This window comes from Brachyhypopomus gauderio, chromosome 4, assembly GCF_052324685.1.
Source record: "Brachyhypopomus gauderio isolate BG-103 chromosome 4, BGAUD_0.2, whole genome shotgun sequence".
NCBI classification, from domain to species: Eukaryota; Metazoa; Chordata; class Actinopteri; order Gymnotiformes; family Hypopomidae; genus Brachyhypopomus; species Brachyhypopomus gauderio.
Window position 1 is genome coordinate 30,601,333 of NC_135214.1, and position 23,815 is coordinate 30,625,147.

Here is a 23,815-nt window from a genome sequence, read left to right on the forward strand (position 1 = left end):
ATGAATGAAGTGTCCGCGGTTTTCAAGGGCTCTCGTGGTATCTTTGGTTGTGACAGTCATGAGTGCCTTAACTAGTCAATACAAGTAAAGGGGGTGGTCTCATGTAGCAAGCACACAGTCATTATGTATGTACACTCAGTAGTTAAGGTCACTAAGTAAAGTGCTTTTAATATTGCATAAGCGCTGGTACCATAACTATAGGAACTACAAACAGGTGACCAGCTTGAGTTCATGTGTAGGGATTCATGCCAATACCTGCCTACATGCAGACTTAACCTTTGAACTTCTGTGGTGTGTGAAGAAGGCCACCGCCTTGAATGAGAAGGCTTCTCTGTTGGTAATTTTTTTTGTTTGTTTACTTGCTTTTTTTTTTTTTTTAAGTTGCTCTTGTGCCGGACTGTCGTCTTAGTAATATCACAATCACTATAATGCGCTCATACGAAACATACAATATGAATATGTTTATAGTCTCTTGAAGGCTTTATCTGCAGAGTCTATTTGAGGCCTGACCAGCTCCTGTCTCCAAAGACTCCCTCCCCAGTAAAAGAAATAGATGGAGCTACTGGCGAATAAAGGTCCGAGTCTGTGTCCGACTCTGCCTCGGCCAGGTATGGCCTGACCGGGGTGTGCGTGATGCCCTCTCCTCCCCTGTAGAAGCGCATGCTCACAGGTGGGAGGTTGTACTCCTCCCGGGCCTGCGAGATGCTGAAACCACTAAACGAGCGCTCGAGCTCCTCGTGGTCCACTGAAGGAATAGAGACGGACGTGTCGCTCTCGATGCCCGGCTGAGGCCTCAGCCGCCTGGGCCGGCGCACCCGCCCATTCTCCCCGCAGTCGAGGCCGGGCGGGGGCGGGAGGCGGTAGAGGGAGGGGTCGTCCGTCCCCGCGGGCGACACCCCGCGGCTGCTGTTCCACAGGGGCACAGCGAGAGGCTGCGTGCTGTGCTGCTGTTGCCAGGAGGTAGATGGACGACACTGGCCCGAGGTGGGCTCCGCCACAGACGTGGTCTTGTCTTCTTTGTCGTCTTGCGCTTTCTCACTCTTTTCCTCTGGACTATGGTAAGGCGGGGCCGGCTCAGGAATCTTGAAGCCCAAAAAGGCCTCGGTTTCGGAGCGTGGGATGCCCAAGCGTGTGGTGTAGACGTTCACCAGGAAGTCCAGTTTACGATCCATCCCGCCCACCTGAGGAGCTCAAGAACTCACATATTCCAGGCATGTCTGATACAACATGCTTTGATATAACGAGGCATTATCTGCAATCTTTGGCAACATAAATTAAGTAAAAGCCTCTTACCTGTTTCTCCACCTTGTGCAATCGTCCCAACATGCTGAAATCATCTGCCATTTCCTTATCCCCAGACAATGTTCCCTTCCCTACTATCTGGTCCACCCTAATAATTTAAGAAACCATCTCTTTAATACAGAGCCACTCCTGCACTGTAATTGCAGTAAGTATAAACATTTGTTTAAGCCCAAAAGAAATTAAATCAAGTATGCAAATAGTAATAAAGTAACATTATAGAAGCACTACAAATTATGCAAAGGTTAAGAGAACACACAAATTCAATAAATCACTCCTGGTTTAGAAGGAGAAAACCCACTCGAACCACTTTCGTCTTAATGTTATTGGAACAGAAGATGAGGCATGCAGTGTATAGCCATGCTTTTCATCTTTATGCATCACACAAAACCTGATTCAAAGGGTACCGCAAGAATTCCCTGTGCAACATCACAAACAAAGCGCTCCAAACAGCTGGGAAAGGACGGAACAAAGAGCGGCACGTCTCAGCCGAGTGATGGAGTCACGGTACGTTATGAGAGGTGTGTTCACTCGCAACACGTTCAACATGACATCTAGAAATCAGAGTGAAGACTGAATATGTTCCCGAGAAATGGGTGAAGAAATGAAGAAAGCTCCAAGTATTACCTGGTACCATGCCATATGATGCTTCATGCTTCACTGATTCTACTTAATGGTTGTCTCATTCTTTTCCTTTTCAAATGCAAGAATGGCATGCACAAATGTATTAGTCCCCCCAGTACAGTCAGAGTCCAGGTCCACTTTTGGGTATGGTGAATTATTGGACAGCATTTTAAACTGCTAGGCAGCTCTTCTTAACAGTAGCATGCACACTGTGAACTACATTCATCCACTGACAGTGATCAACACGATCAAAGGCCAGTGTCCTGATCTACATGCAGTCTAATAAATGGGAAAACATCCGTGGCTATTACTGAGCCTTGAGGAACACCTTCACGTTTGCTATATGGTTTAATTTGCACGGAAAGCTTAAGTTATCTAAGTATTATGCAATGCTGTTCAATAATAAGCCCAGTTAGTATTGGTAAACCATTTCTGCCCTTTTGATCACGTACTTCTTATGGCGAGGGGTCGAAGGGGCAGGGGGGCCCAAAATCAAATCTATCCTGGCAGAGTACATAGAGGAGACATGGGCCAAAGCATCATGAAGCAACACATGGACACCAATCCCAGTGTTTCACTGAGAACCAAAGACAAATAAGTCAGAATATATTCCATACACACATCTGTCGTGACGCACAGGCAATGGCTATTTGTCGTTGGAATATATTTTATATGTGTGGATGTGACTTCATTTCACAACATATATGGGTCTTATTTGAGGTGAAACATGATTCTTGACTCACATTAGAACTTTGGAATGTGAGAAAAACATGAAAAGGCAAAACAGTGGTGGGAAGTGAAACGCCCTTGTTGTGGAGGGTGGCACATGGCAACTCGGTGATAATGTGTCATCAGAGACAGCTTATTGTGTCATGGGTATGAAGTAGCTTGGCCGCCATTTGCTTTTATTTCACACTGTTCTGGAATCAAAATAAAATATTCACAGAGGGTAGCCACCAGGGGGCACTATACCCAATTTCAGCACTAGCAACAGGAAAGGAAAGCATTATGTTTAAATACTGCAACAGGAAGCTTTACACCCCCAACAAGAGTAACTTCGTCGACGACACTGTGGAAGGCAATAAAGATGTGACTGTGTGGAAATCTTGCCTGGACTGCAGGTTCTTGATGCGGGCCAACATGTCCATATGGCCTGCAGAATACTGCTCTATCACATCCATAACGTCATAAGGCCTCAAGCTCTCTTTAAACCTCCTCTTAGACACCATAAATTGCATGATGCTGGGGGCAAAACAAGTGAAAGTACATTACGGTTAGGGTTAGCATTAGCATAACAAGACCAGGGATTTCATAAGTGATTTCAAAGGGGGAAACCCTCATAGTTATGCTACACAAAGGCAAACTTAAGTGTGGGTGAGGCCTACCAGATTGATCTTATGGTTGCCTTCAAAGCAGGAGACAGCTCTTGCAGAAAAACATAGGGTTTATCATCTCCACATTCCTCAGGGAGACTTGCCTCTACAATACACAAAGCCACACATGCTCTTACATTCCTAGTCATGATAAAGGAGATATATTCAAACAGAATCTTCTGAATATGTCTGTCAGACTTTCCACGGGGTGACCAGGAGCCTGCCAGTTAGGCATATTCCTCTGTTGGTAAAGGTAAGATCATTTGCTTGCAAATTGTTATCATGTTAAAACAATCTCACACATATTACATTCTAAAATACATAGGTGCTAAAGGGTGAAGTGAGCCACAATATTTGTATGTAGTAAAATGTAAAAAAAAAAAAAAAAAAAGTAAATGAACTCCATATTGTAAAAATGATTTCATCAGCAATGTCCAATCGTCTTAGCAAGTTGCTGTAGATATGCCTCAGTATTCTCCAAGACAAATAAGGAAATGTTAACCATGCACAAAACACTTACCTTGAAAAGATCAAATATTAAACTACGCTCTCCAACGATGGCTTAGTCAGGCATATTTAGTCAGGGCTACGTTAGCCTTGGCTAGCATGTTGAGATGATAGAACATAGTTCAGCTAATGCCATTCTTATGTCATATGAATTAAGATCTTGGACTAAGAACAAATCCCATTCAAATGACATGATAGCTCATTGTCTTTGCTCAAATAACGGAATCCTGGAAGCAGAATCCTGTTTCCTCTGGAAACAGAGGAAAGTCTTCATGCAAGCTAACGCAAAGTGAGGAGAAAAGGGCAAAATATATATTTGTAACACATTCTGTCATAATCAAACCATAAATTAATCACGATATATCAAAGGAAACTACACCTTAAATCGGCACCATAAAAGACAATGTTTTTAGATGTTTTTGAACTAATAACGACTATGACGGATATTCTGGGATCGAGAGTGCAACTTCAGTCATCTTGTTTTCGTAAGACAACGGTCGGCAAAGTTTATGACAGAGGGTGTTGTGTGAAGTGCAAGCTGGTAAAGGCGAGTTGCAATTCAGTGTTTACAAAGCCAGTTTTAGACATGCACACTTGTCCTTTATCAGCTACTCCTAGCACAGAGTGTGTCAATGTGGCCCGAAGTTAAAGCATCCAGCCCTAAAAAAAATGCAATTTGTCTTACTGATCAACCCCGCAATTGCTGCCGAAATATGGAGAGAAAGACATGTAAAAGAAATGGTTAAAGATTGCAGATGAAAATGGATTAAAGAACAGTGTAAATTATTATGTCACTCACAAGGAGCTCATATAGCATTATAGTTGTTCTTTATGAATGGAAAACATACTGACATGACTAAATGATGCCAAATGATTTGCCAAGAATGAACCATTTAGACACGCAGGGGGGAAATTTTTTAAGCTATTCGTTTTTATGTAATTATGGCCTCAACGTAATTCTGTTAACATTAGACGTAAAATCCATTGACATAAATAGTTCTAATTAAGTGTTTTTACAGAAAACTGCAGTGTCATCTTTATGCTTTTATCTGGAGCCTAACCTGGAGAGTTCTTCATTCCGAAGTCTTCATCCTGCATCTCAATCAGCACTTTTTTTTCCCGTAAAGAGGAATGAGAAAGAACGCGGTGACAGTGAGCAGGGTAAAATAATTAAATATATAAGCTGATCACAGCATGGCATGAAGATGCAGAGGACTACCTAGTGAAAGATAGGAGTTAAGTTTCATATTCTCAACATAGAAGCTATATCATGGGAACCATGAATATACGACGGATCCATCTATCGGTGTTAAAGCTTAAATCTACGAATGTCAGTCAGTGCAGAGAACACACCTTTAGCTGAACACTATTTTAAAAGAGAAAAACAGCACTTCTGGAGGCAAATTAGGAAACTGAATTTGTGCAGTTATAGCTGTTCACCAAGAACTTCCAAATTCAAATAAAATAGAAGCATGTGTACTTGCTGGTGAGTGAGAGAGTGAGTGAGAGTGTCTGTGTGTGTGTGTGTCTGTGTGTGTGTGTGTGTGTGTGTGTGTGTGTGTGTGTGTGTGTGTGTGTGTGTGTTTGTGTGTGCACCAGAGGTGGAAAGACTACTGAAAATTTGTAATTGAGTAAAAGTACTTTGCCTAAATTCTACTCAGAGTAAAAGTTAAATTGCCCATCTCAAAATTTACCCATCTCGAGAAAAAGTACTCAAAATGTAATTTGAGTACAAGTTACTTAGTTACTTTCAGTTATTTAATGCAATATAATATTTAATGCAAAAAAGGATGAGTTATGAATCAAATTCAGCACAAGTTGTTTTTTAAATGGATTTCAAAGCATATCCACACTTGCAAAAGATCAGCTGGGCTCAGGAACATACTTCCTCACAGCACAAGGACAATCACAACCTGTGCCATAAAGTGCCATGCATGTAACGTCGGGTGCACCAACAAGTACACACCGTGTCAAAACAAAGAGAGTAGTAGACCCAAGTGCCGACAAAACACAAGAGCAAAATGTGTGATTGTGTCCACCCACACACAGACACACAGACACACAGACACACACACACACACACACACACACACACACACACACACACACACACACACACACAGCAGCAAAACCAATCACACGAGACGCGGAATAAACTCAATGCGAGAAAATAAACTCGACCGCAAACACAGGGGAGAAAAATACAACAGAAAAGACATGGAGAAAACTCAACTTAGAGAAAACAAAACAAAATGAAACTTAGGTTGCCAGGGGAAGTAACTGGCAGCAGGCAGAACGCTGCGACGAAACACAAACTCTTTCCAAAATAAACGGATAAGAAGAGATAAAGCAGGGGGAAATTGAGGTAGGCTAGTAAGCAGTGCAGGAGATAGTTACTCAAATAAGTAGTAGAAAATACTACTTAGAGAGATATCTACTAGAGAGATAAGAGAGAGCGAGAGAGAGCATTTGGTGGTGAGACACCTAAACACAAGAAACGCAACCAGAGATCACAGAGAAAGGGCTGAGGACATGAAGGCGAGTCAAAACGATTCAGCAGTGATCCGTTTCACTAAGCTTCACGAAGCCATAGAAACAGCTAAAACGGATCACTGCTGATTGCGCCTGGAGAGTCTAGAACTGACTCAGGTGCCTCTAGTGTTGTTAGGAGGAGCGGCAGCCGAGCCAGCCCTGACAACACAATTGACTTTCAGTTCCGGGACTCAGAAGTTTAAATTTCTGCCCACATTTAATTTTTCACCATCAATATTTTTTTACTCAGTAACGTGAGGGGGTTCAAATGTAACTACTTAGATCAAAATTTACTTGAGTAAAAGTAAAAATTACATATTTCAAAAACTACTCAGAAAATTAGAAATTACTCATAAAAAGTACTCAATTACAGTAACGTGAGTAAATGTAATTTGTTACTTTCCACCCCTGGTGTGCACAGACATATGTGTGTGCACACCCATCTGTCCATGCGCACACGTCTGCATGTGTGTGTGTGTGCGCGCACACACATCTATCCGTGCGCACACGTCTGCATGTGTGTGCACGTGTGCGTGTGTGTCCAGAAAAGAAAGTGTGTGTAAAGAAAAGAGAAATGTCTGACCTTCGTTGGTTTGGCGGGCACCTTCTTTGAACTTGAATGAATGTTTGGAGTTTTTCCGCTCCAGGAGGTTCCAGCTTTTTTGCACTTTGCTAGGACTGTCCCCTACCGCGTCTTCTGGTCCAGGTGATTTTGTCTCCTTACCCCCTGCATTCTTAGAGGGGCTGTGGAACACTTTTTCTTTTATGCTCATCTTACGGCTGTATTGAAAGCATTATGGGGTGTGAAAAACAATAAAAAGTAAAGATATAATAAGGTCATTCTATTAGACTCTACAAAATGCACATGATCAAGTGTGGGATTTCTAAAGCATTAAAGCATAAAACGTGTAATGATAGATTCATCAACATTACAGATAAATATTACACCAATGTTATATATATTTTTGTAGTTGCATGGAAAAATAACTTAGGTTTGCTTTACTTGACTTGCTTTACATATCAGAAGTTTCAGAAAATACATCTAAATCTGCATTACATCTGCAATACATCTGCAAAATCTGCATCTGATGAGAAAGTGTGAACTTTGATGCGCATTGTGTTAAACTCCAAATGCAGTGATCACTAATTTCTCTATCCCGACAACGTAATTCTTTGAAGGACTTGTATAGTTGTTTCGATGTCACGTCCTGTTGTCTTGTTTGAAAACAGAAATCACCCAACCTTACGAGAAAGCAGCAGGAGAACGGCACTTCTCCACGGTTATTCCATGCAGTCTCCTGATGAGAGAGCAGTGCTGCATGCAGCCAAAGCTTGTGGTGGTGCATTTGAACAGGAGAGTGGAGGAAGTCATGCATGTTGTGCTCTACATGCTGAAAGGGTACCAACAGTGCAAGCTCTACTTTTCATTGAAAAATATTATATAGATTGATGTAGATTGCATAAAAATATAGGCTCGCCATAAAGATTTTAAAAATTGTATCATATGTTTTATTTGCTGGTGTGAAATATGCATCTAATAAACTGATCAAGTGCAAAATGATCAAGTTTGAAAACCAGTATGTGATAAATACTCACATGTGAAAGAACATATATTAAGTCTCTTCAAAAACTATGTAAGTCATATTGTTAAAATGATTTGCATAGGGTCTCCAAATGCTGCTGCTGACACACAAACAAGTTTAGAAAAATTTCAATTAATTAACTTAATTCTCAATTAACTCTTAAACCCAAATGCTGCTATTTTAGTGCAGGTTTTGGCTTTAAACAAAACAATTTTCTGCCTTATGATTAGTTAATTGCTTATTAGTGATAACATTTTACACATGGGCCATCTTGTCCTAACAGACACAAACTGGATGGAAGTGTATTTTATTAGCACAGTATATGTAGTTGAAGGGGGGACACTCAACACTACTAAGAGGCAGTTCAAATAAACATATTCAGAAAGAGGGACAGAAATGAGAAATCATAGACAGGGGAAACAGCATTACTCTGATCATGCAGATGTTAATATCTGTGTGCAACGGTACCTATGGCTTCCTGGACAACACCCACAGGGGCTGTCTTTGTGTGAAATCACACTACTGCAAGTGTGGTTTGGTGGATGGTGAAAGAGATAAAAGATTGTACAAGGAATAATCAAAATGGTGGCGGCCATTAATAGAAAGTCCATTAGGTAGAAAGTCCATTTTTTATATGAAAGATTCCAAATAAGGGTGAAAATTGGAAACACAGTTAGGTTTAGGACGTGCACTTGATTTTACAGTACAAAGAATATTAAGTATTTCACAGGGTATTCACTTGTCAACGCAGACAATTTTAAATATTTGGATCACTAATTTGCCAGGAATTTAAGGTGTTGAAAGTGCTTCAAAATCTAAATCAATACCTTGTAAATACTGGAAGTAATACTGTAATATAAAGTGCTACTAAACCACTTTTGAATAATGAGATATTTAAAGGGGGAGAAATGATGAAATGATGGTGCAAACTATGGCATTCTTAAGTTCTAGGATCATGAGTTTTGATATGAGGAGCCGCTATGAATTGTAGTCCAAAAATTCATGAAAGGAACAGTGATTTAACCAACCTGGGAGAAGGTTCAGGCTGACTGTCCTTCCTTTATTTAAATAAAATGAAAACAAAGAGGGACATTAGCATAATGAAATATTCATCAGCATTAATAAAGATACATAGAAAATATCAAATTCGAAAAAGAGATCAGATTTTCAATAATTGTGACCAAACCAAACCAAAATAAAAATCTTAATTGTACAGGTATGGCTGCAGTTCATGGATTACCGCAGGACATTCAGAAATTTCAATAAGTTCATCCTGATGTAAAAAAAAAACGGGGAAAACATGCCTCTCCAACTTGAATCCTGATTTGCCCTTCAGACTGCGCATGAGGTCTAGCTGATTGAGAGGAGGAATTAACCTGAGGAAACAGGTGTATAGAGGATTTGTCACTCTTACTAAACAGTATGAAATTCTTTAGGGTCTTCCACAGGATTCCATACTTGGTTCTTTTTGTTTCTATATGTCTTTCAAATTATAAAAAAATTTGATGTTGATTTTCATAATGTCGATAGACATTACGTTAGATCCTCTGACTGACTGTATGTTGTACCTAAGGATACAATTCTGAAGATGAAGATGATATGATTCTGAGAAAGAAATTCTTGTTGGGAACAATGATAAAAAGGATTATGAGATGGTATGCCCAATGAGGAATATGGGTGTACTTTGATTTTGATACGTTTTAAAGGGCAGTACCATCAACTGATCTTCCTTGTCGAGAAACATGTCTTGGGTTAGATCAAATATCAGACTGCATGCTAGGAAGTTGCAACATGCTTTTCATTTTCTCATTACTTGACTACAATAATTAGTTCTTTTCTGGGTTGCCAATAAAAGTGATTGATGCACTGTTCAAAACACAGCAGCGGGATCTTTACATCAGTAGATTCACAAATGTATTTTTCATTTATTCAAACTAGCTGTAAAAATAAATGAAGAGCATATTTCTGACCACTGATGTAGAGTGACAGTGACTCATTTAATAACGTAAAAAGAAAGAACAGAAACGAACAAGAACGATGTAAGAAAAAACACATTATACACCATTCTGGAATCACTCCTCTTGCAGTCTCAGTAATGCTATAAAGTATTACTAAAGAAGTTTGTCTCGAGAGGCCATGTGTTACAGCAATTTTATCACGAGTAAAGGCGTTGTAAGTACAACGCAAAGCCCTCAGCCATGGAAATTTTTATGAGCTGCAACAAAGTATGCTTTTTGTTTTTGGTTTTATTTTTTTTTAAACCCTTGTGCATTATTACAGAATCCAGTTATTGAGTCATAGGTGTGTACACATTTGTGTGTACATTTTACAACGTCACAATTATGGTCCTAAAATCTGATTGGCTGAACTAGCACATAAAACATATTAGTTTCATTTTTTTCTTATTTTATGGAGTGTCTCTCACTGCTTTAATGTTTGCATGATCTTATTTTATTATGTACGGTTAAATTTACTTTTTTACCCTCTGTGAACTTTTTAAAACTGCATTATGTACATTAAAGGTACGATACAAAGTTTATTATTATATGGTAAAATATAAATAATAGAAATATATTTTATATATTTATAGGTATTTCTGACAACTGAAGCAATCGCTCCAGAGGGACTTTAATTAACTAAAAGGAGAATTGGCCCAGGTGAGGTTTTTGGGAGTGAGGGCTCTTTCAGAGCTAGATGTGAATTTGCAGTTTGCAGAGCTCTCCATCACATTTTCAAGAACAGACACAAAGTCAGGCAGAATGATTTTGTTTTTTCCGAATGAGTCTTAAATGGCTCTTAGGCCTTAAAGTGCTTAGAGATTCAGGGGTTGGGTTTAAATTATACCAGCACACTAGGTATTTTGCTCATATACAGTCATAATTGTTTAGAATGATTCCAAAGAAAGCTTGTGCAACTTTAACTAAATCACAGATGTTTGCATATGCTGACAGCATACATTATCAATATTCATAAAGCAATATTCATAACAGCACTGCACCTGTAGAGTGGGATTGAAATAGTTTCTTCATAGAATGCCCAGGTTGACACCAGATCGGTTCGTGAGAGGTTCGTTGCATAAAATCTCCAGGCAGTCTGGTGATGAAACACAGATGTAACCTGGCTCAGAAGTCTCAGCAGAAGATGGAAATTCACTTAATTTCCAAGGATATGTAGAATATGAAAAATGAAACACTACAGAAAACTTGTAAGTGATATAAACCGCACGTTCTTTAGCCCACTGATCACATGGCACGGCCACCATGTGCTGGTCTTGTTGTTTTTCCTTTGGCTCTACACCATGTGTTTGTCCCTTGTTTGTAATTACACCCCTTGTTAGCCAATCACTAGTTCTACCTCCACCCTGTTCATCCACCTCGTTTATGTATGTATTTAAACCTGTGTTTGTAGTGTGTTTGTAGTGTGTTGATTGGTCACCAGTCCTGGTTTGTTCCTTGTGTGTTATTTGTCTGCAGTATTCAGTAATCTACTCACGTGAATGCCATATTGCTTGTTGTCTGTGTTATTGTAAGTGTTTTACTTTCATTTGCAATAAATGGCTGTGTGTCACGTTCCTACAACACTTGGGCCATCAAACATCCACTGAAATTTACACTTTACCTTAAAACAGTCCCATTCCAAAATAGGAAATATGAAAACAAATTTAAGTTAGCGTAATTAGTAACTTATATTAGCTCATAGTTATTACTTCCAGTGTTGAGTGAAGGATGCTTTTACCGGTGTTTGCACACTGAAGAACCTCATTTTAACTTTTTTTATTCTCTCCTGTAATTGCACATTTTCCGTGTCCCAACGCGAAACTAAGCTCACAGAAGAGAAAGCTCATTGTGGATGTGCCCATGTGTTTGCAGAACAGAGCGTCGATGCACCTGAATAAGGCTTGCAGCAGGGTTCCGTCGCTTCTCAAAGTGCTTCTGCCTGTGCTGCTCCTGCACCTTCAAGGCAAACCCTGATCCTAGAATACCCTGTGAGAAAGAGAGAGAGGTGGGGTGGGGTGGGGGGGTTAGAGGGATGGGGGTGCGGAAGATGAGTTGATTACAGGAATGAGCTGACAAGCAAATGTGTTGGTGCGAAGGACGGAGTTTCGTTGCAGAGAGCAGGAGTAAGTCAGACTCCAGAGAGAAGGTAGTAGCTCTCTCCGAAAGTCCTAGCTTTGCAAGATTGTGTTGTGAACTTACCGCTGGGAGCGCAAAGAAAGCCACACCGATCATGCTAAAGGTTGCAGCAATCAGACGTCCATACCATGTGATGGGAAACTTGTCCCCATAGCCAATAGTGGTCAAAGTGATCTAAGGCACAGAGATAAATATCAAAAGATGAACCGTGACATGATCACTTGCTCTTAAGCAACATACAACAGTCAACATCCAACCATCCAGATGACAGAAGACCAAGAGTCAGATGTGCATCAGTAAAAGTAGTTGTAGGCAGGAGTCTAGGAGGCCTAATGGCAGGTGCCTGTTGAGAGAGAGGCTGCTCTCATATTTTTTGCCGCTACTCACCAACCCCCACCAGAGGGCGTCAGCATAGGTCTCAAACATTTCCGCGTTATCATCCTTCTCCACTGAGTAGACCAGGAAAGAGGCCAGGATGAGACAGAGGAAACCAATGTACCAAGCAGTGATGAGCTCCTACATTTAGAAATAGACATAGGTTAGCAACAAGCTCTTAGGTTTAGGAATCAAAAGGTTAAGAAAACAAAGATACTTTTAGAACTGTTTCTAAGAAAAATTAATCCTTTACAGTGCGACTGTTTCTGACAGTCCACACATGATGAAAACCCTTCACATCAGTGGTGCTTAGAAACTTCGAAAACTTTCCTACTCCATGCTTTCATGATTATAGTCAGGGTTGTGTTTCCACTCTTTCACACACACACACACACACACACACACACACACACACACACACACACACACACACACCTTGCTGTGCGCATAGATCACAGATCCCAGCAGTTTCCATGTGCCTGCTCGACGGTCCATGCGTAGCATACGGAGGATCTGGAGGAACCTCAAGCTTCGTATGGCGGATGTGGCGAACACGTTCCCCTGTGAGCCGGCGGCCAACACGGACAGGGAGGCGCACAGCACCATGATGTCTGCAGAGGAGGAGGCCTGCTCAGATACTGCCATGGCACGGCGAGAGCACTTGTGGAAAATGATTCCATTTAAAAATCATCTGCCACACTTTGTACAACCATATCCACAACAAATACAAGGTGTCCTCATCCAGGGGGAGAACTAGAGGGGATTAGCATTGGGAGGACCAACATCTCCATAAGTAAAGAACAGAAATTAATCCTTGGAAATGACACCTGACTCATATCCCCTGCAGTCGCTCAGCGTGAGATAGACGACAAGTAACAACCTATTCCGCTGTAGTTCATCGACAACTGACATCTGAAGTGGCTCAGTTTAGATTGAACCAGACCACTCTGTGCATTTATGACGCCTTAAAATGCAGACAAGGCACATTGCCCTCGTCACAGCAGGGAAGAGCATGTCTGTTGGCAGCTGGCCTTACCTATAATGCAGAAGGGCTTTCGAGCGAATTTCAACCTTCCTCTCCATCCTCTGTAGCGACAGCAGCAGCCAGCAGCCCACATTCGAATGATGTACTCCACACCAAACACCACGATGGTCACTATTTCCTGTAGGAGATTGATGCCATGGAGAACTTTGAGAAACTCCACTGTTTATTGATAATAATACAAGAACAATAGTTAGAGTGTAGAGAAAAAGACATGCAGTGGTGGCTGGAGAAAGATCATTCCAAAGGAAGTGAAGTGAAGCGATAATGAAACCATTCCAAATTCAAGACGTTGCTCAAATATATGTTAACTGTAAAGTGGCCTCGTGTGCCAACAGATTTCTGGATTCAGCCAAGTTATATTTCCGACTTTGGTAGAATCGTTGTGCTTACAAGATAGCATTGCATGTACATTGCAACTTGGCTTTTTGATGTTTGTGGAAACTTGTATGTATGATTTCATCATGTATGACGTTAGTGTAGAAAAAACAGCACTCAATGATATCAACTTGTAGTCATTTCAGGAAACCAACGACTAGGGATCTTGTGTTCTTTTTGAGAACAGAAGCGATACACAATCTGTACTGGGAAGTTAAGAGAGGTTGCATGAACCGGTCCATGACGGATAGTGTGTGACAGGGAGGGGGGGGGGGGGGGGTGCGCTGAAAGAGATCCATGTTCACAGCATTTCCCACCAGCGAGAACACAATATCCCAGCCATTGCAGCTTGTTACAATGTGCAAATTGTATCTACTTACGATCAATAGGTGTGACATTATAGGGTGATATTTAATATGAGTCCACAAACTCTACTAGAACTCAAAAATCAAGATACTGGCAGGGATAGAGATCCATTTTAAGAAGAGACATGCTGTCAGATACTCACCAGAATGTACAAGGCACTCTCAGAGTTTTTTTTGAATTCTTTTATAGTAGCAAACACGGAGAGGACAAGACAGGAGAACACCAGCAGAAAGCTGAAACAGCAAACAGGAAATCAATTTAATAGATGTGTCTCGTTGGTGACAAACCTCTCCCTGGTTGCCTGATCCGGGTCCCTGTTACATCAATCTACAAAGGATCTGTGTATGTTAGATCAGTCTCGAGAACAGGTAGTGTACCAGACTCAAAGCTGGTAGCAAAGGCCTTCAGAGAAAGACTTTTTTTTTTTTTGTTTTTTAATTTTTTTCAAAAAAATGAATTGACAAGTATATTTTTATCTTGCTCCACCTCATTCTTTTATAGCAGATGTACTGTAAATGTTTCAGGGGTGAATACTGCACAGGACAAATTGTGCTCCTGTATAAATGTTGCATAATTGCATGTGTGACAGTGTGTGCAGGTGGAAAATGTGCTTATAATGGGGTGCTGAATGCAGCATGTTTAAGAGAGCAGAGAGAGACCCAGACAAACTCTTCAGTCGAATAAAGAGTCAACTCTGTAAAAGGGAAAGGGGGGCACTCAACAGGAGAGCAACAAGAAAAAACATATCTGAGTGGTTGAATATGTTGCTAGGAAGCAAATGATTCATACCAATGTGCCTTGATTTTTTATTTATTTTTTTTAATTAATGCTATGTGATGTGCCTTAAATTAAAAGAATTTTCCTGCATTTTTGGGGGTTGTTTGTTTTGTTTGTTTGTTTGATGCCACATTTATTTGCAGAGAGGCAAAATATTATTGAATTATCTCACCTACAGAGTCTTTTTTTGGGTCTCTACAACTACAATTCCATGCCAACATACCATCTGGAAGGTTTCTAAGAAGATTCTTCGTTTGTCACCTGGTGTTACTTTGTGGATCAGTTCTGGATCTCTTCAGATCTATGTGGCTCCATTAGATCCTAGATTTTAGGTCAAAACCTGGCTGCCTCTGGGTTGACAGCAGGACAATGATCCAAAATGTACCTCTATATCTAAACTGAACAACCGGTAACCAGAACCAGAGAATCTTGCATCCTGACCAAAACCCCACTGAAGACGGCTGAGGAAGAGAAACCGGCAGCAAACACTGAGAGCTCTCCTGGAGCTGGGGAGATTTAGTATGGAGCAATGGCCTGAGATAAATTTATCATGTTCTCATCCAGGATTATAAGAGATTCCAACATTATAAAGGAAGAGTGATGTTAAAGGGGTGATGATCAAACATACAGGCATGTCAATAACTGTGACATATGGGTTGTGAATAAGTGTTAACACAGTAGTTATATAATTACCCAACATAAAAATAAACTAGTGTGATGACTAAAGTGTAAACTACATGTTAATGGATTCTTAATTAAGTACTTGCTAATTAATAATTTCTAAATCTGGTATCCTTATGAATATGGCAAATGAAACAATTAATTACCTATTATCTACACATCTAAAGTTCCAGCAGTGTCCTTACATTTATATGCACATTCTAAACATGTAGTTACAACAGTGGTTTGATTACTATATCATCATATTTTTATGAACACTGCTATTAATTACACTAAGCAGTAATCCATGGACAACTGCTAAAATTACTCTTATTATACTTATTTCTAATTTGGTAAGTATATAACATTAACTAAACATATTTACTACAAAGTTTCAAAACTAATTACTAAATCATTACAGAATAGTCAGTTCTTAGCATACTGCAGATCAGTAATTCATGAACAGGTAGTGAAATAACACTCATATATACAGTACATGGATACAGAGTTTTCACTTTCAGCACATACAACTACTGACCAACTGGGTTAACTAACCTCTTACTAAGTAGTGCATGTTCCCATTTGTCTTTACTTCACAGGGAAGTCAATATTGTGGTCATATAGAAGCCATATATTGTAATAAAGCCTACATATGGTTTAGGGTAAGGTGGTACTAACATTATATATGAGACACGTTTGAACATTATTGTTAATGGATGTTTCAGGTTTGGGTTTCTGTCTGTATTGCACCGTGTGCTTTTTCTATGCTCATAACATTCTTTTATTGCTGTGTTTTTTATATACGCTAGACATTGTATTGATTAGTCAGTCTTGGGCTTTGAGTCTGTGCTAATCGGCAGTTTCTAGTCTAAGCACCCATCTCATAAATCTAAGTCTTCCCTCCATCTGTTCACTGCAGTCACCCATTTATCACGGAGAAGACAAGCTTGAGAACATTCAAACAAATCCAAACATGCACAGCCACTGTATGTGTTGGGATTTTAATTCTATAATAAAGGTAAAACTGTATGCACTTTAAAGCTGAAATGATTTGATGGTATTATTTATACTCCACAATCTCCCTTCTCAAAATGTCCTTTGTGAGGACAGCATCTGAATTATTGTCACAACTGTCACACTGAACACAGTGCATGTCCGGCAAAGTAAGCGTAGCATCTCCCACACATCAGCTGTCCCAATAGTCATATCTGATGTCACAAATTATATTAACCTTTGAAAAATGGAATATTCCAAGAAGAATTATGGAGTTTAGTTGTTGCAAGCTGTAGGCATGTGATTAGAGTTGAGTGATCAAATGAAAGTTAGCAAAGATAATGAAAGTGGTTAGTGATTGGACAAGTCTGGTTGAGGGTCAAATATGTAATCAGCTTTTGCATTAGTGACCTGACCTCATAAACGTGTGTGTTTGCATGTGTGTGCAACACATAACTATAAATGTTTTATATTATTCTACCTCCAAAGATGAGCTAATAAATCCACTTGTATTTGCCTCCATAAAAAAAGTCCATCTACTTGATGCTTTCAGCTCAGTTTATATTTATTAAAGTTGGCATATGATGCAAACTAATCTGGAAATTGTAAGACGAAAACAAAAAAAAAGGGCTGTGAAGCGGAATGACAGCCAAGCATATTCTTGATTTCAAAGGTAGTAGCTTTGACTCAGCAGCGAATAAGGACTAATTCATTTCCCCATCCATCCCAGTCAGCAGTACCCTCCAGAATTCAGCCTGATCATGGGCCGATAATCCAAAGATCAAACACTGTCCAGTGGCCCAAGAAAACACAAGTGCACAATGCATCGTGCTAACGGCATCATTCAAAACATCGTATTTATTCTACTCTGACAGCAGTGGTTTGGAACGTCCTTGTATTTCTTACTCACATGCACATACACATGCACTTAAAGTTTTGTAGCTCACAGACCAAACAGCCCATGAAATATTACAGAAACAATATCGGACTGCGCCACATCAGTTCTCTTTAGCTGGCGTTTTCTATTCAGTACTGCATGCAAAGTGCTATAACAGCACTGGATGGGTAACAATAAACAAAAACCCTAAAAGAGTGAGAATTCAAAGTCAGCAGACTTCTCTCTTCCAAATGGCTGTAAACAGAGCAGGGTCCTTAACAGATTAATAATATATTCATCATGCTCATGCAACCGACGGAGACACAGAGGTTCTGTACAGTAGGGTCATAGGGGATGGAGTTCCTGGAATTGAAAGCGATCCGGAGAGACACCCAGAGAGCAATATGAAATAAGCCTGGAGATGATCCGGGCATACGCGCAGGCACGGTTTGCCATTGATGATGTCCTACGCAGTTGCATCATTTCGGTCTGGATATGAGTCTCTTTGGAGAGATAATGTACTTTGGAGACTGGAGCTAATGGAACCATTATGAGATGCTTCAGCTCCCTTCCCTATGGCTTTGGAAAGTCTTGACCTATTTAGAGGAGACAGGTCTCGATTTAGGGACATCTGACACAGTGATTGTCTATAGGTGCAGAGACCCAATATCATAAATACAACGTAGCACACAAACAAATAAATATGTACGAAAAATGTAAACAATTGAATGTTAACAGTGGGAGGTGGTTGAAAGGCAAAACCCTGATGGCACCGCAGATTCAGAAATGTTCACCTATGTCGCAAGTGTAATATTTTTACACAGGGGCAAAACCTTCTGTCATATTTCCATTGAGATGCCACTAAGAAGATTCGGTTTATGCATGTAGGCAGCCCATTACATTTGTGGTTGTTTGTTATGCTCCATTAAGAACTCTCAGGCTATCACTATCAGACATCTGTGTTCCAAGTAGGACACACACTATAAGCAACCGTTATACTAAATGTATCAGTGTCTGCAGAAAAAGCGGCGCAATATCAGGCATGTGTAGTAACTGACTGAAAGCCAGAACGCCATGTGGCTCAGGATAGTGAGAGTAATTTGTTTCTTTATGTGTTTGCAAGCAGCGTTACGTGAACCCACAGAAAGCCCTGACGCAGCAAGGGAGCTGACCAGTGCTGAAACAGTGAAAGGCTGGTAAACGTACCTCGTTGTCGGCTAGGAATAGAATAACGGGCACATAAGGTCTGTCATTCGATCTTAACATACGCTTTGCTTTACTGATTAGAGTACGATCAACATAATCTCTTACAAGTAAACCAGTTTCTTTCATTCACATGTAAGCATACCACAGGTGCCGTCATTACTTGTTCAGAAGCCCAGTTTGGGATCTTTAAGGTGAGACAAGCAATAACGTCAAATATCAAAACGGCATTTCTTCCACAGACAGAAAACAGAGAAACAGGGGAATAAAGCCTTATAACCACGACTCCCCAAATTACAAGTACGCTGACACTCGGAAAGGCATTCTGCGTCAAAACGTAGAGCTATAAAAACTTTGAACATTCTGGATACACCATGACGGCATGTCTTCAAGGTAAATAATGTTCAATGGTGTTCACAGACAGCAGCGACAAACACCAGCCCAAGAGGCAACGCGGAACAAGTAGGCTACTTACACATATGCATGGTAAATGAACGCCCAGCCCCGGGGTCTTTCCAGCGCGTTGTAAAGAAAATTTTGCAGCTTTCGATAGCCTCCGTTTTTTTTACGAGCCCTTCGTCCATCGGATATGCTGGAGCGTGGTCTACATAAAATGATGCTTTGTTTCGGAGTCTCGGAACCGGCTATGAGTAGTGCCCCGTCTCGGTTCGTCTCCGCAGCCCCGGGGTCGAATCCAACAAACCCGACTTTCAATTTTTTATCCCCTGGCGAAGGGTGGCAAACTTCACCGTTAGCAGGTTTTTTCACCATTGTTATAGTTTCATAGATTCAAACGGTGATGGGGTAAAGTAATGGAGAGCAGGCATTCCCGAACTGGGGTGTGTTCTTGAGTGCAGTGGTCGCTGGAGGTTCACCACTGAAAGCCAATTGAAATGCTCGTGCGAAACTGCAATGGGTAGTCCTTTATCTTTGCGCCTTCCGGCTATCTGCCAGGCACCTCTGTGCTATACTGTGATTCAGGGGGGTAAAATGCCTAAGACTGCAGCAGATTAATCCTAGGAAACGATCACTCATTACCTAGAGGGGATAAATAACTTCGTTATGGTGCTAGGCAGGGGTGAATGCATTTAATTTGTTTGTTTTTTGTTTTTATAAAACTGATGCAAAGTTGATGCATAGCTTGGTGCCAAGTAAATGATAGTATAGGGTGGCAAAAGCTCGCTGAAGGGTAGCAACCCCTAATTATATAGCTATAGCAAGGCTGCATTTACAGGCTGCATTTAATTTGTGATTTTTACTTGAAAAGTTAATGGTCATTTCATTACTGCACTGGTTTCATATTTGCTATGTAGTTCCTAGTTCTCCACGAATTTGGTTTAATACTTACAAAGTTAATATTATTTAAATGAGTACGAAAGAATTAATTGTGGTACATCAAGTCAAGTTTACACTACATGGGAAAATTTTTACATGGATAAATGTTTTCACCTGCATCCAAAAGTAACAATTACATTTTTTAAAACTGATCTATCAAGCAAGTTTTCACATAAAGATGGAGAGTAGGATACAAATTATTTCACAGAATGTTTGTCAGACAATAATATTGCAAAGTTGGAACTGTAGTATAATTCTTGCTGAGCCAATAAGAGTAAAACACAGTAATCTAAACAATCCCCAAGAATGATACTGAAACCAGATATATGTGAGTCTGAACGAACAACTTTGGAGCTAATATATGTTGACCGTGAAACAAATGTTCCCAGTCTTTGGAAAGGATGTGTTAATATCACAAAATATTTATAAATTTCAGAAAGCATCATACCAGCAAATCTCTAAAGTCAAAAAAGCCAGGTAAAGCTTGGTTTGCAAAATTATTTTGGCTTTTTTCATGCTTGAAAAGAGACAAAGGAAAAGAACATATATGACCATTTCCGCACATTTCTGGTGCCTTGCAAGATTGAGACAAACATGATTTTCACATACGGGACATCTGGATATGGGCATTCTCACCAGGTCATTAATCAGGACACATGAAGATTGTACTAATAATGACCAAAGTTGCCACTGGTCATGCTATTGCGAATAATAATGAATCAACAGATACTGCTAACTTTTAACTTTTGATTTATACCCAGACATCCATTTTCAAAACACTCTGAGAAAACTCTCATCCTCTCTCAGTAATGTGACTACCCCAAGCAAAATGCCCCTAGCTGACTATCATTGGCTCTCTGATCCAGCATAACTCACCAATGAGCAGTGAGGGCAGGGAGTCTGCAGTTATAAGATCACATAAACAGGAGAGGTGGGTCAGCATCAAGCTTCAGCCAGACCTACGTTGTGATGGATGGGACTTGACTAAGGAAAATTGTAGTCATGATTGAAGTAGAGGCCTGCTTAGAAGAATCTGCTCGAGGGCAAATTTTATTCTTGAGCAGGAAGTGGAATGCAAGTGTGCAGCTGCAGATCCTCAAGGAAAACCAGCCCAGTGGCCAAAGTGGGAAGATGTTGAGAAGTGAAAGACAGGCTTGTGAGACAAATGGGTGATGGACCCAAGTTTGCATCGAATTTATCACTCAAACCATCTGTGATGTCCCTTAAATCCCCCCAAACCTTAGTCAAGGTGTGTGTGAAGATGTGGGCTGATATGTGCTAGTGTACTTGATGCACATGTAAACTATGTGCTGATACTTTGACGTTTTAACCGATTGCAAAGTCTGTCATAGGGGCGTTATTCACAGCAGCATAATCAGGTGTTTAATTCCTTGGCATGTTTATAGAACAGTAGTCACATAGAGGTCATATCTATTGCAGACACAAGAACAGCTCTATTAGGCGTGTGAACAGCAATGTAAGGGGTCAGACACAACTCAGCAGTAGATGGAACAAAATGTGAGGCAGGAAATTGGTGGCGGATGTAGGTGGTAAAACTGAGGATGTTTCCTCTGAGTACTGCAGTTACTATGGCGATGATGGACATAGTGTCGTATTGAGAGGGTGAGCAAATTCTTTGTTGAGCTCAGAATTCCATTTGAGAATATAATTGATGAAGCATTTTAAAGAAAGAAGCTGAAATATGCAGACCTGTGGGCTGTTTTGGCCAAACACGGTTGGCAGGCACATATTAAGCCAGTAGAGATAGAGGCCAGAAGATTAGTCAACCACTATACAAACAACAGAAGCTTGTGAACTTGTGTCACTGTGAGGCGCAAGGCAAGTCAACCCCTTTGCTATTTGTTGAGTTTGGATTAAGAGGGTATTCGCTAAGAACTGCAGTAAGGCAGTCATCGGGAGTAGCTGAAATGTTGTCTCATGTGACGGGTGGAAGTGGTGTAGTGCATTAACGATGCCAGGGGGCTTGATAAGGCCTTAGTCAGTGTGGAGGTTACCGTCGTAGGAGTAATTCAATGAAACTGGAGAAAGAGGGTAAATACTTCACAACCATAATGAAATGCCTGCAATGTGATGACCTCCAAGGTGTTTCATCCATTCTGTGTCTATTGTTATTGGCAAGTATGGTTAACTGGAAGGGGAAGGTAAACTAGGACTTTATGTAACCTTTATATGGCACATGCGATTGCAGTGGAGCAGGCAGGGTTTCCAGAGAAATAGGACATTGTGTACACAGGTCCTTCATCAGCTGTGAAAGCAAAGTGCTTCACAATGTGCACAGTGCACAGCTGATGAAGGACCTGTGACTAAAGCATCCTGATTCTCTGGAAACTGCAGTTGTGACCGTCTCTCCATCTTTACTACAGTTCATAGCAGAAACCCCCTGGAATCTTCTTCAGATCCATTTTTACTAATGCACAATATTTTAAAGCCACAATTCAAAACCTTTGTTCCTACAGCATATACGGTACATTGCAGAACTGTTATTCACAGTAAACAGGGCACTTGTATCTGATAATGTTGTTAAATCTGGTAACATTGTGTGTAGGTAGGTAGCAACAATGGTCACTTTAATATATTGCTAAAGCATGTTGATGCAAGAAATGAAAGTTGAAGAGCTAATTCTTTTTTTTCTCACAACAATGTTTTATTAATGCAATAGAACACAAGGCGAATGTGTCACCATGGCTCTGGCTGGTCTGCAGGCACAAAGGCAAACATCACAGCACTGTGCATTCCATTACAAACAGGAAGAGAAAGATAAAAGAGCCATCCAGATGATCTGCTAATAAAAGTCCCTCCGTGCCAAAAGACCTCCCTCCCCAGTCCTGCTCAGTGGATGGTAAAGCAGTCTTTTCAAATTCCACAAGATCATCATTCAATACATTACTGATGTTACCATAGTTTCAATTCTGGCTTTTTCCATAACTTCACAGTTTTTTTGGTTTTAGCATTTCACATGTATTATAAGGATGGGTTCTGGTGGTAATTGCACCTGAAGTGTGTCAGGGAATGTTTATAGTTTATAAACCTTTAGAAAGTTTATACCTTGACATTCTACAGTTCAGAACATTCAAGTTACATTGAGGAGGTTGTGTTAGGTTATATTCTCACACAGGGATTTGTGTAGAACAGCTAATCAATAAAAAAAAATGATCCCCAACATCAATTTATTGATTTATTTAAGATTTAAGGACATGTGCAGGCATTAGTTTCTCACTGACTCTCTTAGAATGCTGAAAAAAGGAGTATAGAGGAAAAGGCGGATAAAATAACAATGTTGTCATCAATATGTGGTTAGAAACAACTTGTTAAAAAGATGGTACGACAATCTCCCCCCAGTCAGTCAGTTTAGCTAGCACAGAGGTTTGAAATTAGCATAGATGAAATAGCTCACATTAAACCTAATCGAGACTACTCCTTAAAATAATACAAATGATATAATTCAATAGTATCACTACTAATCAAAGTATAAACTTGGTCCAAAAATGTATTTTCTTGCCTGAAAATCAGTGTTTTGTCTGTAAAATGTGCATAGTTCATTATGAAGCTAGATCATTTTATATGCAAGGTCAGAAAGGAAGTGGTCATACATAAAACTGATTACATAATTCTTAGGTCTTTTTTTACTTATTGGTAAAAGTGTTACAATTAGAAGCACCCCTGACATCCTCTATATATAATCTATTTATTTTAGGTTTAAAATGGATTTGGTGTTTGCAAAATACAGAACAAAAAGC

The 23,815-nt window shown here is 40.1% G+C and overlaps 1 protein-coding gene across 8 annotated transcripts; it reads right to left on the minus strand.

Moving 5' to 3' along the window:
* Positions 1–307: 307 nt before the first annotated feature.
* On the minus strand, positions 308–19,636 carry kcnq2a (potassium voltage-gated channel, KQT-like subfamily, member 2a). 8 transcript variants are annotated; one of them, XM_077003817.1, is made up of 18 exons: positions 19,198–19,636; positions 14,355–14,445; positions 13,463–13,589; positions 12,862–13,037; positions 12,439–12,567; positions 12,115–12,225; positions 11,806–11,901; positions 10,917–11,011; positions 9,223–9,294; positions 8,947–8,976; positions 6,919–7,115; positions 4,865–4,912; positions 4,489–4,506; positions 3,309–3,402; positions 3,034–3,165; positions 2,376–2,426; positions 1,294–1,390; positions 308–1,181 (listed from the first exon to the last, which is right to left on the minus strand). In XM_077003817.1, exons 1-18 carry the CDS (start codon positions 19,491–19,493, stop codon positions 495–497), a joined length of 2,547 nt encoding a protein of 848 aa, XP_076859932.1. In that variant the 5' UTR covers positions 19,494–19,636; the 3' UTR covers positions 308–494. The 8 variants fall into 8 exon arrangements, with proteins under 8 accessions (XP_076859932.1, XP_076859936.1, XP_076859933.1 ...); XM_077003824.1 differs by having other exon boundaries at positions 994–1,189; XM_077003821.1 differs by lacking the exon at positions 9,223–9,294.
* Between the last annotated feature and the right edge of the window lie 4,179 nt (positions 19,637–23,815).